This window comes from Pleurodeles waltl, chromosome 10 (genome assembly GCF_031143425.1).
Source record: "Pleurodeles waltl isolate 20211129_DDA chromosome 10, aPleWal1.hap1.20221129, whole genome shotgun sequence".
Taxonomy (NCBI): Eukaryota; Metazoa; Chordata; class Amphibia; order Caudata; family Salamandridae; genus Pleurodeles; species Pleurodeles waltl.
In genome coordinates this window covers 74,693,793-74,713,705 of record NC_090449.1, presented here as the reverse complement: position 1 = coordinate 74,713,705, position 19,913 = coordinate 74,693,793, and the positions used below count along the sequence as shown (strand labels likewise).

General features: G+C 42.0%; 1 protein-coding gene across 4 annotated transcripts in view; it reads left to right on the top strand.

The window, feature by feature from the left end:
* TSC2 (TSC complex subunit 2) overlaps positions 1–19,913 on the top strand; it is a 239,697-nt gene that overhangs the window by 206,738 nt on the left and 13,046 nt on the right. For all 4 annotated transcript variants that reach the window (XM_069209751.1, XM_069209750.1, XM_069209749.1 and 1 more), the window contains 5 exons: positions 3,887–4,410; positions 7,219–7,297; positions 8,179–8,265; positions 8,606–8,792; positions 9,217–9,356. In XM_069209751.1, coding sequence (XP_069065852.1) covers positions 3,887–4,410; positions 7,219–7,297; positions 8,179–8,265; positions 8,606–8,792; positions 9,217–9,356 — 1,017 coding nt within the window. The remainder of the gene's footprint in view (positions 1–3,886; positions 4,411–7,218; positions 7,298–8,178; positions 8,266–8,605; positions 8,793–9,216; positions 9,357–19,913) is intronic.

Genomic DNA, 19,913 nt, shown 5'->3' with positions numbered 1-19,913 from the left:
ACCTTACACAGGAATGTATGGAAGTCATAAAACAAGCTAGAAAACCAACCACTAGACATTGCTATGCAAATAAGTGGAAAAGATTTGTTTATTATTGCCATAATAATCAAATTCTACCCTTACACGCATCTGCTAAAGACAACGTAAGCTACTTACTACATTTGCAAAAGTCAAAGCTAGCTTTTTCATCCATTAAGATACATCTTACCGCAATTTCAGCTTACCTGCAAATTACGCACTCAACTTCACTATTTAGGATACCAGTCATAAAAGCGTTTATGGAAGGCCTAAAGGGAATTATACCACCAAGAACACCACCATTTCCTTCATGGAACCTCAGCATTGTCTTAATACGACTCATGGGTCCACCTTTTGAGCCCATGCACTCATGTGAAATGCAATATTTAACGTGGAAAGTTGCATTTCTAATTGCCATCACATCTCTAAGAAGAGTAAGTGAGATTCAAGCATTTCCATTACAAGAACCATTTATTCAAATACACAAGCATAAAGTAGTTCTACGGACAAATCCTAAATTTTTACCAAAAGTCATATCACCGTTCCACTTGAATCAAACAGTAGAAATACCAGTGTTCTTCCCATAGCCAGATTCTGTAGCTGAGAGAGCACTACATACATTAGACATCAAAAGAGCGTTAATGTACTAAATTGACAGAACCAAACAAATTCGGAAAACAAAACAATTATTCGTTGCTTTCCAAAAACCTCAACCTCATTCAGGAAATCCAATTTCCAAACAAGGCATTGCTAGATGGATAGTTAAATGTATTCAAACCTGTTATCTCAAAGCAAAGAGACAACTGCCTATTACACCAAAGGCACACTCAACTAGAAAGAAGGGTGCTACTATGGCCTTTCTAGGAAACATTCCAATGACTGAGATATGTAAGGCAGCCACATGGTCTACACCTCATACGTTTACCAAGCACTATTGCGTGGATGTGTTAACAGCACAACAAGCCACAGTAGGCCAAGCAGTACTACGAACTTTGTTTCAGACAACTTCAACTCCTATAGGCTGAACCACCGCTTTTGGGGAGATAACGGCTTACTAGTCTATGCAAAGCATGTGTATCTGCAGCTACACATGCCATTGAACGGAAAATGCCACTTACCCAGTGTACATTTGTTCGTGGCATGAGACGCTGCAGATTCACATGCGCCCACCCGCCTCCCCGGGAGCCTGTAGCCGTTTCGAAGTTGATCTTGAACATTTGTAAATATATCACCTTAAACTACATTATCTACATACATATTTACTCCATTGCATGGGCACTATTACTGTAATACACAACTCCTACCTCACCCTCTGCGGGGAAAACAATCTAAGATGGAGTCGACGCCCATGCGCAATGGAGCCGAAAGGGGAGGAGTCCCTCGATCTCGTGACTCGAAAAGACTTCTTCGAAGAAAAACAACTTGTAACACTCCGAGCCCAACACTAGATGGCGGGATGTGCAAAACATGTGAATCTGCAGAGTCTCATGCTACGAACAGATGTACACTGGGTAAGTGACATTTTCCATATCAATGTTTCGACCCCTATGTTAATTTTAGAACAGGACAAAAACCTTTTGAAGGAGACACCTAGGGGTAAAATAACCATGTGTAAGTAATTTCTCTGGAACAAGGTGGGTTTATAAGCATCAATTGTTGACAATTTCAAAATACCTCGCCCACGAAGATAAGTGGCCCACATCTGCCAATAGTCCGTGTAGGCTTCCGAGTGGTGCAACAATAACCACCTTAAGGTGCTTCAGTCACTTGCACCTGTACTCCCAGTCATGGAGAAACATGATCCACGCTTCGAGTGTTTAGAAAAAAACTCAAGCTGTGGAAAAAGATATATAACAAATCAAAAAACATCCACACCTGGGCTGGTAGGGCAAGAGGTTCATATGGCTAGCCAGTATGACAAGCTATAGCCCCAGACTTTGGGTACCAAGGGTGCTTATCGAGAAAAAAACACTCTGTCAGGCTTAAGGAGCCCTTGAAAGAGGAAAAGAAACCTTATCAACTCAGCAGTGGCAGAAAGGTATTCCCGACATGATTATCTCACCTGGCTCAGAAGCAGCTCTTTGAAAGGCTTACTGATTGAAACATATTAGCAACTTGGGTGTGCATAGAGACAGAACTAAGGTGTCCTAGGAATGTTTCAACATTAGCACCAGGCAACGCACTCACTATGGGTGACACAAGCGCGTGTAAGTGGGGTAGTGAAACTCTAGAAGTCATTAAATAAATGAAAGCCCACCTTTAGAAACAGAAAAGCAATTCGGGTGTGCGTAAAGACAGAACTAAGGTGTCCTAGGAATGTTTCAAAGTTTACACCAGGCATCGCGCTCACTGTGGGTGCCACAAGCGATTGAAAGCGGGGTAATTAAACTCTAGGAGTCAATAAATAAATTACAGACTGCACTTAGAAATAGCGGCAGGAAGGGCATTTGGCTTACTTCTGAAAGTCTGAGAAAGGATATCTCTGAACCGCACTGAGACGGAACAAGCCGTCAGGCATGTAAGTTGTGGACTGAAACCTGCGCATGCCGGAGGGCACTGGATTTAAATTGCCCAGCCTGTGCCATGATGCGCACAGAACACAGTGACCTAGAGGGCTCATCCCTATTTGCAAGCAGTGTGATGCGCTCTAACAGGAGCGATCTATCAGTACATCTCTGTTTGAATGAAACAGATTTTGGTCTATAAAAATACAGGGGGCAATGGGCACCTTTAAGTTTGAAACTCGGTGAAAACACAGGGATATCAGGCACCCTAAGACCTGCAGTTAAGAGATGCAACTGGTACGGTATACATAGTGTGGGGCCAGTGAAACCTATGGGTAGGGAAATACACTTTGTATCAAACAAAAGTCACACAATAGCCAAGTACCGCATAGAAAGGTAAAGTTCCTCAGGCATTTAGAAAGCAGTTGCAACATAACCTTTACTGAAAGACCACTGGAACACCAAATCAGTATCTTTACCCCCATAGACCCAGTACCATAATGGTGTGAACAAATAATACATGTAGTGATGGGGTATGAGCATAACAAACGCACAAGCAATATTGTAGTCATGGATTTGAATAACCAAACATGTTCTAAGTGAGACAATTATAATAACACAAGTGGCCCATCAAATGGTTTAGCTCTTGGAAACAACGAGAATTGTTTTGTTAGGGGAACACTGCCAGGGTCAATCCTCTCCTGTGTTCAGGCCCTCAGTCATTGATTTCAGTTTGAGTCTTGCATAATACATTAAACTGCTGTGGTAAAAAACAAATTATTTTCTTATGCAGTATGCTTGAGACACAATTTAGTGTGTGATTATTCAGTGTACTTTTCAGTTGAAAAATAGTTCCTCATGCATTGTAATGCAAGTGCTCCAAAGGAGGCAGAATGGTGAAGCAAATAGCATGAGGCAAGAGAGGTATTCTCCTCTGAGCAGAGACAAAGCCCACTCTGTATTTTAGAGCCTTGGTGAAAGTAAGCCTTCCAGACAGCTGCACTGTCAAGTCATACCGAAAAGGGTCCTGTGTTTTTCTAACAGAAATGGAGAGCATTACCAGAATAGTACTGCAGTTAAAGAGCGTATTCAATGGAACTCATGGCATAGACTCGGTATAGTAGTCAAACTTCAAAGATGTGTGAAATGGCCTTAGAAAGCAGACATTCAGTAGACCTTTTCAGGAAAGCATCTGATTAAAAACAATGAAGGTCCCAGTAACTGTTGCAAAATGTTTTTCTGTAGTTAGCTGATGCAGGCATGCACACTGATTATGTTCATTTAAATATTTTTAAGCAGAGTGCGCCTTGTGCTCATTGTTAAAAACACCCCATCTCATTTCGGTACGTGTTGTTTTTGTTTAGTCTTCTTCTGTCTCCAGCCAGGAAGACAAGTCCCTTCAGCCTGAAGCAGTGGCTGCAGTTGGAATTCCTATTGAAAAAGCTATTGCTGCATCTTCTGAAACTGCTCTGGGAGAGCTCTCCTTCCAACCTTCTCAGACTCTAAGTAAATCCAGTTCCTCCCCCGAACTTCAGACTTTGCATGAGCTTGTCAAAGATGCAACTGACAGGCTCCACCAAGGAATGACTGACCAGTCTGCAGCCGGAAGCCTCAGCGTAGATGCTCAGTCTGCCCCTCCGGTTCTTCATTTGGAAGATGGGATTGCCAGCTCTCCTGCCTCATTGGAAACTGACAACATGGCTGCCTCCGGCAACAGCGGGAATGCTGCATTGCACCCACAGCCTGCACAATCTCCAAATGGATACCGGCCCCGGGGTCACACCATCTCAGACTCCGAGCCTTCCCGAAGGGGTAAGAAAATCGAAAAAGATGCATTCAAGAGCAGAAGTAAAAGTAAAGCTGAAAAGGTGCCTGGAATAGATCCAAGGTAAGCAGAGTATTTGCGATCTCCACATTTGCATGTCTTTGTTTTTATTAGTTTTATACATACATGTATTTTCTTATATCATGCTTACAGATTCTATTAATCTCTTAAATACTGATGTCCATCAAACTATGCACAGCCTCCTAGCAGCGTCCTTTTGGTATCTTGTAATCGCGCTCATGTAGGAAGTGAATTAAAAACTTTTTCACCTTTTGACCTCTGCCAGCGTCCTGGATCTTAATATGTTTATTTCAGATAAAGGTAAACACACCGGAGTCGGGGTCCCAGCTAAGAAGATTTATGACATATATGGAAAATGTCACTTACCCAGTGTACATCTGTTCTTGGCATGTAGTGCTGCAGATTCACATGTGTGTATATCTCGCCATATAGTGTTGGGCTCGGAGTGTTACAAGTTTTTCTTAGAAGTCTTTTTCGAGTCACAAGACCGAGTGAATCCTCCTCTCGTGATAGTGCGCATGGGCATCGACTCCTTTGTTGGATTGTTTTCCCGCAGAAGGGTAAAGTAAGGAGTGAAAGATTGTGTATGTACAACTATAGATGTATAAAAGTAAATAAGATGTCCTTGCAAATGTATATACATTTGTGCAAATAAGTACTACAACGACTACAGGCTCCCGGGGAGGAGGGAGGGCGCATGTGAATCTGCAGCACTACATGCCACAAACAGATGTACACTGGGTAAGTGACATTCTCCGTTCAATGGCATGTGTAGCTGCAGATACACATGCTGTGCATAGACTAAAAAGCAGTTCTCCCAAACAAGCGGTGGTTAGCCCATAGGAGTTGAAGTAGTTTCAAATAGTGTTTTTAGCACTGCCTGTCCAACATTGGCTTGTCTAGGAAACACATCCACACAGTAATGCTTCGTGAATGTATGTGGTGTGGACCATGTGGCTGATTTGCATATATCTGCCATTGGTGTATTTCCTAAGAATGCCATGGGGGCATCCTTTTTCCTAGTGGAATGTGCTTTTGGAGTTAATAGCTGCCTTTTTGCTTAAAGGTAGCATGTTTAAATATATTGTACAATCCATCCTGCTAGTCCTTGTTTTGAAATGGCATTGCCTTTAAGAGGTTGTTTGAAAAGAGACAAAAAGTTGTTTAGTTTTCCTAAAGTCCTTTGTTCTGCCTACATAATACATTAGACCTCTTCAGATCAAGAGTGTGTAAAGCTTTTTCAGCAGTAGAGTCTGGCTGTGGAAAGAAGACTGGCAATTCCATTGACTGATTAATGTGAAAAGGTGAAACCACTTTAGCAAATTTTTGGATTTGTCCTAAGTACTACTTTGTGTTTGTGTACTTGGAAGAAAGGTTCTTCTAGAGTAAATGCCTGAATTTCACTTACTCTTCTCAAGGAAGTAATTGCCACTAAGAAAGCAACCTTCCATGTTAGAAACTGAATAGCACAAGAGTGCATGGGTTCGAATGGAGTACCCATAAGTCTTATGAGTACAATATTAAGATTCCATGCTGGAACTGCTGGAGTTCTGGGTGGAATAATGCATTTAAGTCCTTCCATAAATGCTTTTATGACAGGAATTCTAAACAGAGAGGTATGTTGTATGTTTTGTAGGTAGGTTGATATGGCTGTTAGATGAATCTTAATAGAGGAAAAGGCAAGATTTGTTTTTTGTAAATAAAGCAAATAAAACACAATATCTTGTACAGATGTTTTTAGTGGATCTATATTTTTAGGTTGACAGTAGTATACAAACAGTTTCCATTTATTCGCATAGCATTGTCTGGTTTCTGGTTTATGTCCTTGTTTTAGAACTTTCATACATTCTTAACAGAAGTAGTAGATATCCAGATTCTATGACTTCAGGAGCCAAATCGCTAAGTTGAGCACACTGGAATTGGGATGCCTGATTTGACCTCTGTTCTAAGTTAACATGTCTGGTCTGTTTGGAAGCTTGTGATGTGGTACTACTGACAGATCTAGGAGTGTCATGTACCAGTGTTGGCATGCCCACATGGGAGCTATGAGTATCATGGTGAGGGAAGTGTGCCGCATTTTGTTGACCAGAAACGGAATTAACGGGAGAGGGGGAAAAGCATAAGCAAATATCCCTGACCAGTTGATCCATAGAGCATTGCCCTTGGACGGAGGGTGTGGCTTTCTGGATGCGAAGTTTCGGCATTTCGTGTTTTCTCTTGTTGCGAAAAGGTCTGTTTGGTGTTCCCCACATTTGAAAGTAGTATTGAACTACCTGTGGGTGAATCTACCATTTCTGTATTTGTTGCTGCGTCCTGCTTAGGTCTGCTAGCTGGTTGTGTGTTCCTGGGATGTATTCTGCTAGTAGGTGAATGTGATTGTGAATTTCCCATTTCCATATTGTTTGAGCCAGAAGGGACAATTGGGATAAGTGCCGCCCGCCTCGAAAGTCCCAGAATGAGAGGGAACACGTCCGAACCCGACGGCCGAAAGAAAACAATCTGACAAAGGAGTCGATGCCCATGCGCACTGTCACCGAGAGGAGTCACTCAATTCCGTAACTCGAAAAAAGAGTTCTTTGAAGAAAAACAACTTGTAACACTCAGAGCCCAACACTAGATGGCAAGATATGCACAGCATGTGTATCTGCAGCTACACATGCCATCGAGCATATATATTTATTTTGCAGGGTGTACTAAGGGTGTGTACTTGTGGAAAGACAGTTGTCTAGTGCACATATGTTTACTTCACTTTACTGACCTAATTGAGAACAGTAACTGCTTACTTATTTGCCTGACCAGGAGGAACAAATTACACATTTTGATTATTTTATTTTTATTTGTTCTCTCCAGCTTTGTGTTTTTGCAGCTCTTCCACTCCCCTTTATTCGGAGATGAATCAAACCGCCCATTGTTAGTGCCAAACAACCAGGTAGGGCAGGATGTATCCTGGCTCTTTCTTGCTTTTAAATAAAGCTACTTATTGTAGGTATATGAATATTACTGCAGTTAATGTGTTGGTTGTAGGAGTTTGGAAATAACTCACTGACACTTTCCTAGTATACATAACATTCAGCTTATCACTTCCCTCCTATCCAATTCACAAGCATTGATCAGGAATGAAAAAGAGAATAGGAGCATAAACGAAACTGAAACAAGTGGACCTGCACAGCACTGCCGCTGTAGTGTATTTTATAGCAGTGCATGTGTAACTCCACCACTGCAGTGCTTATTACTGGATTGAATTGGTGTTCTGCACTACCATATTCCACAGTACCACACTGAAGATGTACAGCTCATCCAGTACATAGAGTGCACAAATCTCCACCTTTACAACATCTATCTAGTGAGTAGGTGTAAGCTGCAAGGCAACATGAGTTCTACAAAACTCAAAAAATTTAAAACCTGCACATTATTCTATGATAATGGAGTCCTGGGTTTTTCGATTACCTTTTATGTCTACTTATTAGGGTTACCAATAAGAATGGACCAGCATAACACTTATGCAAACTAATCCTTCTTTATGTTGTAGAGGAAGTACAGATGGGATCCCTGCCAGTCATCGAACACCTGATACATTCACAAGTATTTGTTATGTAGTAATCCCTTTTGTAAAATCTTGGATGGCTAGATGCTGTTGAAAGGCCCGCATACATCTGCCAAGACTTAATTAGTAGAATCCCTCAACTGTTCCACCATTAGCTTGCTCCTGTTTCCTATACATAAGCTGGATGCCTTCCTGTTAAGTTTTTTGTTGCAGAAGACAAATAATTCTTGTTTCATTTCTTAAGCTTAATGTTTCTTCGTTTACAGACATTTGAAAGGTCTGTGAAATTGTTGGACCAGATTCCATCGTACGACACCCACAAGATTGGAGTCTTGTATGTAGGGGAAGGTCAGGTAAGAACTGGGCAAGAGCAAGTTGAACATAAAGTTTATAGCTGTAGGTCATACACCAGAAGCTTCTAAACAGCTTGTTGGATACAAAGACTTTTAATTATTGTTGAGACTGTTGAAATGTAAACATTCCTGCACGGTTCATTGAATTTTCAGTGACTGGTGCCTCATTATGGAGGTCTTCCATATGCTCCTCCAGCCATGAAAGTAGTAAGATCAGTACTTGCTGAATGTTTGCCACTTGGCAACAACATTAAATTGATCAGTAACTTAAAAGGCCACCCAGTGATTCAATATGTCATTTGTGATGTGTAACCTGAAGTCTTCCTTCTTGATGTTGAAGGCCACCAATGAAAGAGCCATCCTCTCAAATGAACATGGCTCCTACCGGTACACTGAGTTCCTCACTGGACTCGGGAAGCTCATCGAGCTCCGTGACACACAACCCGACAAGATTTTCCTTGGTGGCCTGGATGAGTTTGGTGACGACGGTCAGTTCACCTACTGCTGGCATGATGACATTATGCAAGGTAGGCTCTCAGGCTTTTGCTACCAACATAATGTGCATGACCTGTTTACTGCACTAGAACATAATAAATCATATATGTATTCCTTCCTTTTTCATTCACGGTTGCCAGATAGGCAAAATAGCAAATAGTGAGTGTTATCCCGACTGTATGTTTCATAGTTAGTCATTGACAAGTAAAGTACTATTTAAAAAGAATATATATTACCTTTTCTGCTTACTTTGCAGCTAGATATTTGTAATGTGGATGACACATGCTGAATAATGCATGGCTGTTTACTGCTTTGACTCAGAATTGATCAGATGGCAGTTGTGGGGAATTTTTCTCGAAGAGTAAGATTCACAATGTGTCGAGGAGGGGCTGTTGATTTTCCTGTTAACCGTTTGGCTGCCTTAATGTTTTTTTGTTCCTTTTGCTATGTGTGCAGTTATTTTTCACATTGCCACCTTGATGCCAAACAAGGAAGTGGATCCACATCGCAGCAATAAGAAGAGGCACATAGGAAACAACTTTGTAAACATGATCTACAATGACTCTGGAGAATTCTTCAAACTTGGAACCATCAAGGTATTACAGTGTTCACTGTATTTCAGCAAACAAACCTCAAAGCGTTTTAGTTCACATTACCAATTTGTAAACATTAGGGTACTAAACACTGAGACCACAGGAAGATGAAAGGCCTGATAACTTACAGTGATCCCATTGAGGCAGGAAGCTACGAACCCTTAAGACGTGGAACTGTAACCAAAGAAGACGGCAGCCCGGCTTCGCCCACAAAAGGGAATCTCACAAAAGACAACTATAAAGACCTGCCCCTAAGACTTCTATCTGTAATGTCTACGGTTTCTGTGATTCTGAACTGGAAGACTGGCATATGGACCTAACTGGGTGGAATTCATTGCAGCTCTAATGGAAGAAAAGGGACCTCACTTGCATACATAGAAAGAATCCTGGTTCATGGTTGTGTATAAAGCGGAAAAAAGACTTATAGTTTTTCAGAAAAATATTATGATGATATTGATGTCAAGGAATTACTATCTTAAATAAAAAAGATATGAGTTCTCGAAAAGCAAATGGCACGAATGATAATTGAAAGACATAGTAAAATGTAGGTAGCAAATTTAGTTTAGAGACATGAAAGTGTACAACACACAACCAAAAGATAATCCATTTAGAAATCAACTATTTGGATGGTGCAGGTCTGGGAGTTTTAATCTCCATCAGTGCTAGAACAGACTGGAAACCCAAGGGAAAATATGAACCATGGAATCATTCTTAACCAACTAAATAACATTTGCAGAAAAAGGGTTCAAAGTACAAAAGGCATCTGTCTCACATTTACATTCCGAAAGAACAGTTTGCTTTATTTTCTGCTTTGTGAGTGCCTTTGCTATTTCTTCCTTGCCCTAGACAGGAAACTGACCTATATTGATAGAACAGCAATCTCAATCTTTTGTTAAAAAAGAAAGGTACAGCAAAAGACCTCACATCAGTGATTCGGTCTTATCGACACAAGAAACTTAGATGTTTTTAACAAGGCCTAGTTAGAGTCTGCAGGACTGGCTCGAAGGAACACGACTCATTAAATCCCACCCACGGCTTGTTTTGCAAGGCTTCTTGTGATAGCTGTTTTGATTTGTTACAGTACTGAAAAAACACAGTCCACCCTGAGTCAGTGAATACTGTTCAGTCTTTTGTAAGCACTCTGTTTGACATCATTGGCTGTAAAACTATTCTGAGGGGATCTGGTTCGAACAGCCATTAACTCATGCCTGTGAAGATTTAGTGTGACGAAGAGCTGAAGTCCAAACAAAGTTCTGCATGGCTTCAGATTTACAGACAGTTATGCTTTTGGCACTGCTAGTCTTCATGTTTTGTCAACAACATGCAATGTTATTCTACAACCATCAGTCAAAACGTACCATAAACAAGTGTAGGGGCCAGGATCAGTTTGATTAGCCGCAGGAAATTAGATTTCACGGAACACAAATCCACTTATCTGGCTATTGAGGAAGATGCATAGAAAGAGACATCTAACTTAACAAAGCAAAGACCTAAATGATGACTTTAGGTCTGCAAAATGCAAGGTAATCGTCATGAATAGTGAACCTTCGAAAAATGTTAACATATTTGCTGATAGCACTTGCCAGGCTGCACAGATCTCAAGTTTTATTGACTTTTATGAAGACAGCTTTTCTACTGGTTGTTTCACAAGACACTAGCACTACATTCGTATTGCATGTTGTCTTTTCTGAAAAAAAGGCATCTGAAAATGCCATCTGCCAGAAAACCTCCCATGGAATCTGGTTGGCATTGCCCAGTGTGCATTATGTGCAGAAAATCATGATTGAAAACTTTTATTTGATCAGGTCGAGCTATTTCTAATACTTACTGGACGCTTCAGGCGAGTTGACACTGAACAGGTGTTCTGTTTAGTTGAAAAGTGGAGGGGCAAAAAAGATGCCTTTAAATCTTGTTCTTATGTCACATTTGCTCTGTGTTCACAGACAGAGGTCAAAAGTCAGTTTGTCTTACAATTATTTTCCTTCTGAATGCAGAGTTCCAGGTCTTTGTAAGGTGAACTGTGTGACCTGCTGCTTAGAATGTAAACTAAAAGGATATAGGGTGTCAGTTTTTTTCTAACACACAACATTTAAATGACTAAGTCAACCGTGCAAACATTTCAAAATGTATTTCTTTAGTTGTGAAAGCCCTTTTTTATATTTCTGTGTGATGAAAAAATATGTTAATAGGATGAAAACAAATCCGAATACTTTGTGTTGATGTGCAAAGGATATGTTTTCTGAAAACCATTTAATACACTATATAGTTAGTTTTATCAGTAAAGCTGCAAGTTAGTAGAGTTTTTTAGACATTTCTTGGAAAGTTACTGTGTGTAGATGACAATATGTTACCACATCCTGGTTTAATATATTTATTAAAAATGAGTGTTTAAAAAAACTGAGAAACACTCCTGCCCTGATGGCAATGTTGTTGCTAAACTAAAAAGTCCTAGGTTATATGGGCTAGACCTCATGGGTATGTGGGCTAGAAACTTTAGTCTACTTAATCAAACAAAAGGGTTTTTTTTGTACTGCAGAAATGCTGCAATCGTATGTGAGAAGAAAGAAAAAGGTGACTCTATAAACTATTTCCCTAGAATCACACAACTTGAGACCCGTTTATGGGTCAAGTACATTAGTTAGGGTGAGTAGATTAAGTTACTCGACCTGCAGGTCTAGTAACATTTTTATGATTTTTTTTCGAGCCCTGTCTGTGCAGCCAAGCATATACCTGTGGTTAAGATGCCTTCATTGTGTCATAATCCTGTTTCCTCTCTGTTCTCACGTCCATAGTTATTCCCTGGTATTCAGTCTCATTTTTCAATATTTGATATACACTTTAAATATTGTAAACATTTTGCAGAAAGGATGGATGGCTAAATGTATCAATGAAAAGTTACTTTGCTCATGAACCCTGAATGTAGTAATAGTGATTTATAAGTCATTTGTTATGTTAAAGTGTAATTATTTTATAAGAATACTTTGTACCCAAAGAAAACTATGTAAACCCACTGGTCCTTCTGTATCGGATTACAGCATTCGTACGAGTACACCATTCAACTGTGTATAAAGAGAAGTGCACATCTTTTTCATACTTCAACAGATCTGCTGTCCTCATTGGTGATTACACAGTGAAAATGGTGAGAAGAGCATGAAGTGGTGTGTAGAAACCACAACCAGCAACCAAGATGGCCACTGAATGGATGTGCAGCAAACAAGGGCTACCTCCCTCTGGTCTTTCCATTAGCTTGTCAGCAGCATTTTAACTTTAACCATTAGTGTTAAGGTCCTCATCAAGACTAACAACAATAGGAGCACAATACAAACTATTTTTTTTTTTAAACTATTAAAGTGAGCGGAATAATGGAAATTTTTGCATTTAATGGTGTCGTGAAAATGCATGCTGTGCTTACAAGGATCGATCTGATGAACAATCACCAGAAGAATGCCAAAATAAGGTGTCCTTGGATCACCACTACTGAACAGGAAATTTGAAATTAAAAAAGTACCAGAAAAGCACATTATTGAGAGTGTTACACGTGAGTGCACACAATTATACTTGCACTGAGAATGCAATGAGAAGGTTGCAGTTGCTAGAAATCAGTTAACAAAACTTAAAACATTACAGCCATAAGAACACAGTAAACGCTATAGAAAGATTAAAAGGCCCTGCCTTGGTGGATTCCTGCACAGTTAATGCAACAGCGAACCTCAAAGAGGAATCCAGTGGAGTGTGAACAGTCGCATCTTTTTTTGACGCTGTATAGATTTGAAATTTTCAGTATTAGTGATCGACTGACACTTTAGACTGGCGGTTATCTGGTGACTGTTCAACACCATGACGCATTCAGTATGTTTCTTTTTTGCTGCACCATTTTTATACAAGAATTCCAATGAGCCTACACATTGTTTAACAGTATTTTAACCATCTTCACAGTTGTTGTTGTGCCCTTATTCTTGTAGTGATGATGCTGATCTTAAAACTGATGTGAGAAGATTGAAACTCTCATCAGGGTAACAACCAGGCCAGAGATGGCCCCATACCTTAATTTCCATGTTGTATAGTGTGGGCATTTTTTGAGCCTACCTTCTGACTGGCCTCTTGGTTGTTGGTTGTTGTTTAAACACACCACTTTACATTTTTCTTACTTTTTTCACTGTGTGATCACCAATGAGCGCTGCAAACTTATAAATGTATCAAAACAATTCTTATTATTTTTAATAGATAGTACAATGCTGTACTGCTATGGCCGAAATCCTCAGCGTGATGTAAAAGCATTAGCGGATTTGTTTATATTAAGTGTTCTTTTAGGTTCTGACTTTTCTCATCCAAATAATTAAGGTTTAACATAACAAGGAGTCCCTTATGAACCTCCGGTATTATAGCTGTAGATTACTTGAGGATTATTCTAGGCATGATGGCCCCCCATGTTTCTTTAAATACTCCTACAAGAACCAGGCAATCCCTTGCCTCTGCTGAAGTGATGGTACAAAGGGGCTTCTAAGTCTGTGAATAATGAAAATGTCACTTACCCAGTGTACATCTGTTCGTGGCATCAGTCGCTGTAGATTCGCATGTTTTGCATAGCTCGCCATCTGGTGTTGGGCCGGAGTGTTACAAGTTGTTTTTCTTCGAAGAAGTCTTTCGAGTCACGGGACCGAGTGACTCCTCCTTTTGTCTCCATTGCGCATGGGCGTCGACTCCATCTTCGATTGTTTTTCCCCGCAGAGGGTGAGGTAGGAGTTGAATTGTAGTAATAGTGCCCATGCAATGGAGTGACTAAGTATTTACCTATTTAAGGTTGAGATGATACATATACAAATAGTTGAAGGTAACTTCCAAACTGCTACAGGCTCCCGGGGAGGCGGGTGGGCACATGCGAATCTACAGCGACTGATGCCACGAACAGATGTACACTGGGTAAGTGACATTTTCAGTTCGATGGCATCTGTCGCTGTAGATACGCATGTTTTGCATAGACTAGTAAGCAGTTATCTCCCCAAAAGCGGTGGCTCAGCCTGTAGGAGTGGAAGTAGTTTGAAATAATGTTCTTAATACGGCTTGACCTACTGTGGCTTGTTGTGCGGATAACACGTCTACACAGTAGTGCTTGGTGAATGTGTGAGGCGTAGACCATGTGGCTGCCTTACATATTTCTTGCATTGGGATGTTTCCTAGAAAGGCCATGGTAGCACCTTTCTTTCTGGTTGAGTGTGCCCTTGGTGTAATGGGCAGCTGTCGTTTAGCTTTAAGGTAGCCGATTTGGATGCATTTAACTATCCATCTGGCTATACCTTGTTTTGATATTGGGTTTCCTGCATGAGGTTTTTGAAATGCAATAAATAGTTGTTTAGTCTTTCTGATGTTCTTTGTTCTGTCAATGTAATACATTAATGCTCTTTTGACATCTAATGTATGTAGTGCCCTTTCAGCTACGGTATCTGGCTGTGGAAAGAACACTGGAAGTTCCACTGTTTGATTTAGATGGAACAGTGAAATAACCTTTGGCAAAAATTGAGGATTAGTCCTTAGGACGACCTTATTCTTGTGTAGTTGTATAAAAGGTTCTTGTATTGTAAACGCCTGAATCTCGCTTACTCTTCTTAGGGAAGTAATGGCGATGAGAAATGCAACCTTCCAGGTTAGGAACTGTATTTCGCAGGAGTGCATGGGTTCAAAAGGTGGACCCATAAGTCTAGTTAGGACAACATTTAGGTTCCATGAAGGAACAGGTGGTGTTCTTGGTGGTATAATTCTCCTAAGGCCCTCCATGAATGCTTTAATGACTGGTATCTTATATAGGGAAGTTGAATAGGTAGTCTGCAGGTATGCAGATATTGCTGCAAGGTGTATTTTAATGGAAGAGAAAGCCAGGTTAGATTTTTGTAAGTGAAGCAAGTAACCCACTACATGTTCTGGAGTTGTGTGTAATGGTTGTATTTTATTAATATGGCAGTAGCAAACAAACCTCTTCCATTTACTTGCATAGCAGTGCCTGGTGGATGGCCTTCTGGCTTGCTTTATGACTTCCATACATTCTTGGGTAAGTTGTAAGTGCCCGAATTCTAGGATTTCAGGAGCCAGATTGCTAGATTCAGCGATGCTGGATCTGGGTGTCTGATCTTTTGGTTGTGTTGTGTCAACAGATCTGGCCTGTTGGGCAATTTGATGTAGGGTACTACTGATAGGTCTAGCAGCGTTGTGTATCAGGGTTGCCTTGCCCAAGTTGGTGCTATTAATATGAGTTTGAGTTTGTTTTGACTGAGTTTGTTTACCAGGTAAGGAAGGAGAGGGAGAGGAGGAAAAGCGTAAGCAAATATCCCTAACCAGTTCATCCATAGGGCATTGCCTTGGGACTGTTTGTGTGGGTATCTGGATGCGAAGTTTTGGCATTTTGCGTTCTCCTTCGTCGCAAACAAGTCTATATTTGAGGTGTTCCCCAGAGTTTGAAATAGGTGTTCAGAATTTGGGGGTGAAATTCCCATTCGTGGACCTGTTGGTGATCTCGAGAGAGATTGTCTGCGAGTTGATTTTGGATCCCTGGTATAAATTGTGCTATTAGGCGAATTTGGTTGTGAATTGCCCAACGCCAATTTTTTTGTGCTAGCAGGCTTAACTGCGTGGAGTGCGTCCCCCCTTGCTTGTTTAGATAATACATTGTTGTGATGTTGTCTGTCTTGACGAGAATGTATTTGTGAACTATTATTGGTTGGAAAGCTTGTAGTGCTTGAAAAACTGCTAGAAGTTCTAGGTGATTTATATGCAGTTTTGTTTGATGTACGTTCCATTGTCCTTGTATGCTGTGTTGATCGAGGTGTGCTCCCCACCCTGTCATGGAAGCATCTGTTGTTATTACGTATTGTGGCACTGGGTCTTGGAAAGGCCGCCCTTTGTTTAAATTTATGTTGTTCCACCACAGAAGCGAGAGGTAAGTTTGGCGGTCTATTAACACCAGATCTAGAAGATGACCCTGTGCTTGAGACCACTGTGATGCTAGGCACTGTTGTAAGGGCCTCATGTGCAGTCTTGCGTTTGGGACAATGGCTATGCATGAAGACATCATGCCTAGGAGTTGTAATATCATCTTTGCTTGTATCTTTTGTGTTGGATACATGCGTTGTATGATGGTGTTGAAATTTTGAATTCTTTGGGGACTTGGAGTGGCTACTCCTTTTGTTGTGTCTATTATGGCTCCTAGGTATTGTTGTACCTTGCACGGCAGAATGTTGGATTTCGTGAAGTTGACGGTGAACCCTAGTTTGAAGAGGGTTTGTATGATCTGATTTGTGTGATTTGAGCACTCTATTAACGAATGGGCCTTGATTAGCCAGTCGTCTAGATATGGGAACACATGTATTTGCTGCCTTCTGATGTGTGCAGCGACTACTGCTAGACATTTGGTAAAGACTCTTGGTGCGGTTGTTAATCCGAAAGGCAGTACCTTGAATTGGTAATGTATTCCTTTGAATACAAACCTTAGGTATTTCCTGTGCGATGGGTGTATTGGTATATGGAAATACGCGTCCTTGAGGTCTAAAGTTGTCATGTAGTCATGTAGTCGTGTAGTTTTAGCAATGGTAATACTTCTTGTAGTGTGACCATGTGAAAGTGGTCTGATTTGATGAATGTGTTCACTATTCTGAGGTCTAGGATTGGTCTCAGCGTTTTGTCCTTCTTTGGTATCAGAAAGTACAGTGAGTAAACTCCTGTGTTTATTTGTGTGTTTGGCACTAATTCGATTGCATTCTTTTGCAATAGTGCCTGCACTTCTATCTCCAGGAGATTGGAATGATGTTTTGTCAAATTTTGTGCTTTTGGTGGTATGTTTGGAGGGAATTGTAGAAATTCTATGCAATAACCATGTTGGATAATTGCTAGAACCCAAGTGTCTGTAGTGATTTTCTCCCATGCTTTGTAATAATGACTTATTCTTCCCCCCACTGGTGTTGTGTGGAGGGGGTGAGTGACATGTGAGTCACTGCTTAGTAGTAGAGGTTTTGGGGCTTTGAAATTTTCCTCTATTCCTAGGGAATTGCCCTCCTCTATATTGTCCCCGAAAACCTCCTCTGTACTGTCCCTGGTAACTGGACGGTGTTGCCTGTGAGGTGCTGGCTTGTGTGCTCTGACCCCGAAACCCCCCTCTAAAGGGTGTTTTACGGAATGTGCTGTAATTCCCTCTGCTCTGCGGGGAGTAGAGTGCGCCCATGGCTTTAGCAGTGTCCGTGTCTTTTTTGAGTTTCTCAGTCGCTGTGTCCACTTCTGGACCGAACAGTTCTTTTTCGTTAAAAGGCATATTGAGAACTGCTTGCTGAATCTCTGGTTTAAATCCAGACGTTCGGAGCCATGCATGCCTTCTGATAGTTACAGATGTATTAATTGTCCGTGCAGCTGTATCTGCAGCGTCCATGGAGGAGCGGATTTGGTTGTTGGAAATGGTCTGTCCCTCCTCAACCACTTGTTTTGCCCTATTTTGTAGGTCCTTGGGCAGATGGTCAATGAGATGTTGCATCTCATCCCAATGGGCTCTGTCATAGCGCGCAAGTAGTGCCTGGGAGTTAGCGATGCGCCACTGGTTTGCAGCTTGTGCTGCGACTCTCTTACCAGCTGCATCGAACTTGCGGCTTTCTTTATCTGGGGGTGGTGCATCTCCAGATGTGTGGGAGTTGGCCCTTTTCCTAGCTGCTCCTACAACGACAGAGTCTGGTGGCAGCTGTGTAGTGATGAAAGCCGGGTCTGTAGGAGGCGCCTTATACTTTTTTCCACTCTTGGTGTGATTGCCCTACTTTTGACCGGCTCCTTAAAGATTTCTTTTGCGTGCCGGAGCATACCAGGGAGCATAGGCAGGCTTTGGTAGGAGCTATGGGTGGAGGAGAGTGTGTTGAATAAAAAGTCATCCTCGACCTGTTCTGAGTGGAGGCTTACATTGTGAAATTGTGCTGCTCTAGCCACCACTTGAGAATACGCAGTGCTGTCCTCTGGTGGAGATGGCTTCGTAGGGTATGCCTCCGGACTGTTATCTGACACTGGGGCGTCGTATAAGTCCCATGCGTCTTGATCTTGGTCACCCTGGCTCATGGTGGTGTGAGCTGGGGAATGTGATGGAGTTTGTGCTGGTGAGACGTTAATCACAGGTGGAGGAGAGGGTGGTGGGGTAACTTTTTTCACCACTTTTGTTTGTGGTGTTTGTTCAGTTTGGAACTCCAATCTTCTCTTTCTTCTAATAGGGGGAAGGGTGCTTATTTTTCCTGTCCCCTGCTGTATGAAAATACGCTTTTGCGTATGGTCTACATCAGTTGAGTGTAGCTCTTCCTCAAACCTATGCTTTTGCATTTGGGAGGTTAGCGAGTGCTCTTCTGTATAAGAGCCTGAAACTGGGTCGGTTGCAGTTTGTTTTGGCACCGAAACCCTGTCTGCATCTTTTTTCGGCTCCGAGGTGACTTTTTTCTTTTTCGGGGCCGAAACCTCTCGGCGTCGATCTTCTTCGGTGCCGCTGTCTCGGCGTCGAGCCGTGTCTACACCGGTATCTCGGTGTCGATGCTTGTCTCCAGCACTTTCTCGGTCCCGAGAAGGCTGCGTGCCGGTGTCTCGACCGGAGTCGGACGATCTCGGCACTGTTTGGGCCTTTTTCGGTGCCGACGGTCGGTCACCGAATTTATGGGTCGAGCCATGGCCTGGTGGCAGTGGTGTCCCCTGGGCCTTGTAAATCTTCTTCTGAGTGGTTTTCGACGTCTTACTCACGGTTTGTGTATCGTTGAATCCTTCGGAGTCCGATTCTTGGATCGAAAAGGTTCCCTCCTCTTCTTGTTCCTCGAACTCCCGGTGGGCTGTCGGCACGGACGCCATCTGAAGTCTTCTGGCTCAACGGTCTCGGAGTGTTTTTCGGGACCGGAACGCACGACAGGCCTCGCAGGTGTCTTCACTGTGCTCAGGTGACAGGCACAGGTTGCAGACCAAGTGTTGGTCTGTATAGGGGTATTTATTGTGGCATTTGGGACAGAAACGGAACGGGGTCCGTTCCATCAGCGTTCTTCTGCACGCGGTCGGGCCGACCAGGCCCCGACGGGGGATCGAAAAAATTACCCCGAAGGGCACCGGAGCTCTTCGATCTTAGACGCGGTGTTGAATCTAACTACGCCGATCCCGAACGCAACAATACCGACGAAAATCTTCCAAAATTAGCTATCTTTCCGTTCCGAAACTCGGAGCGACAGGAACACGTCGGAACCCGATGGCGGAAAAAAAACAATCGAAGATGGAGTCGACGCCCATGCGCAATGGAGACAAAAGGAGGAGTCACTCGGTCCCGTGACTCGAAAGACTTCTTCGAAGAAAAACAACTTGTAACACTCCGGCCCAACACCAGATGGCGAGCTATGCAAAACATGCGTATCTACAGCGACAGATGCCATCGAACATAGGTTTTCTCTTCTTACCCGAGATCTTGTACTGGATGGTAACACCGCGTTCACTATGGAAAGTCGTAGTGCTTTATTCTCACTGCTGGAGACGTTTGAACTTTCTTTCTGTAGGCCTACAGGTTTTTGAGTTTCAGCAAAGAGC